Source organism: Galeopterus variegatus, unplaced genomic scaffold (genome assembly GCF_000696425.1).
Source record: "Galeopterus variegatus unplaced genomic scaffold, G_variegatus-3.0.2 Scaffold622, whole genome shotgun sequence".
Taxonomy (NCBI): domain Eukaryota; kingdom Metazoa; phylum Chordata; class Mammalia; order Dermoptera; family Cynocephalidae; genus Galeopterus; species Galeopterus variegatus.
Genome location: NW_007726733.1, coordinates 57,757 through 58,392, shown reverse-complemented (window position 1 = coordinate 58,392; position 636 = coordinate 57,757). Strand labels below are relative to the sequence as shown.

Below are 636 nucleotides of genomic sequence, written 5' to 3'. Positions count from 1 at the left end.
GGGAAACTGTGGTGTGATGGCTGTGGGGCTCTCCAGAACATCATCCCTGCATCTACTGGTGCTGCCAAGGCTGTGGGCAAGGTCATGCCTCAGTTGAATGGGAAGCTCACTGGCATGGCCTTCTGTGTCCCCACTGCCAATGTGTCGGTCGTGGATCTGTCCTGCTGTCTGGAGAAAGCTGCCAAATATGAAGACATCAAGAAGGTGCTGGAGAAGGCATCAGAGGGCCCCCTGAAGGGCATTCTGCACTACACTGAGGACCAGGTTATCTCCACTGACTTCAACAGTGACATGCACTCTTCCACCTTCAATACTGGGGCTGGCATTGCCCTCAGTGACCACTTTGTCAAACTCATTTCCTGGTATGACAATAAATATGGCTACAGCAACAGGGTAGTGGACCTTATGGTCCACATGGCCTCCAAGGAATAAGAGCCCCCAGGACCACCAGCCCCAGTGAGAGCACAAGAGGAAGACGGAGGCCCTCAGCTGCTGAGAAGTCCCTGTTCCCTCAGTTCCCCAGTACACTGAGAATATCCCCTCCTTGGCACAGTTTCCATCCCAGACCCCCTGAAGAAGGGGCGGGGCCTAGGGAGCCCTACCTTATCATGTACCATCAATAAAAGTCCCTTGTAC

The 636-nt window shown here is 53.8% G+C and overlaps 1 protein-coding gene across 1 annotated transcript in view; it reads left to right on the top strand.

Annotated features, from left to right (window-relative positions):
• LOC103588845 (glyceraldehyde-3-phosphate dehydrogenase-like) overlaps positions 1 to 636 on the top strand; it is a 1,834-nt gene extending 1,198 nt beyond the window's left edge. Inside the window, exon 2 of the mRNA XM_008570660.1 lies at positions 82 to 636. Within this exon, the coding sequence (XP_008568882.1) occupies positions 82 to 432 (351 nt within the window). The 3' untranslated portion in view covers positions 433 to 636. The remainder of the gene's footprint in view (positions 1 to 81) is intronic.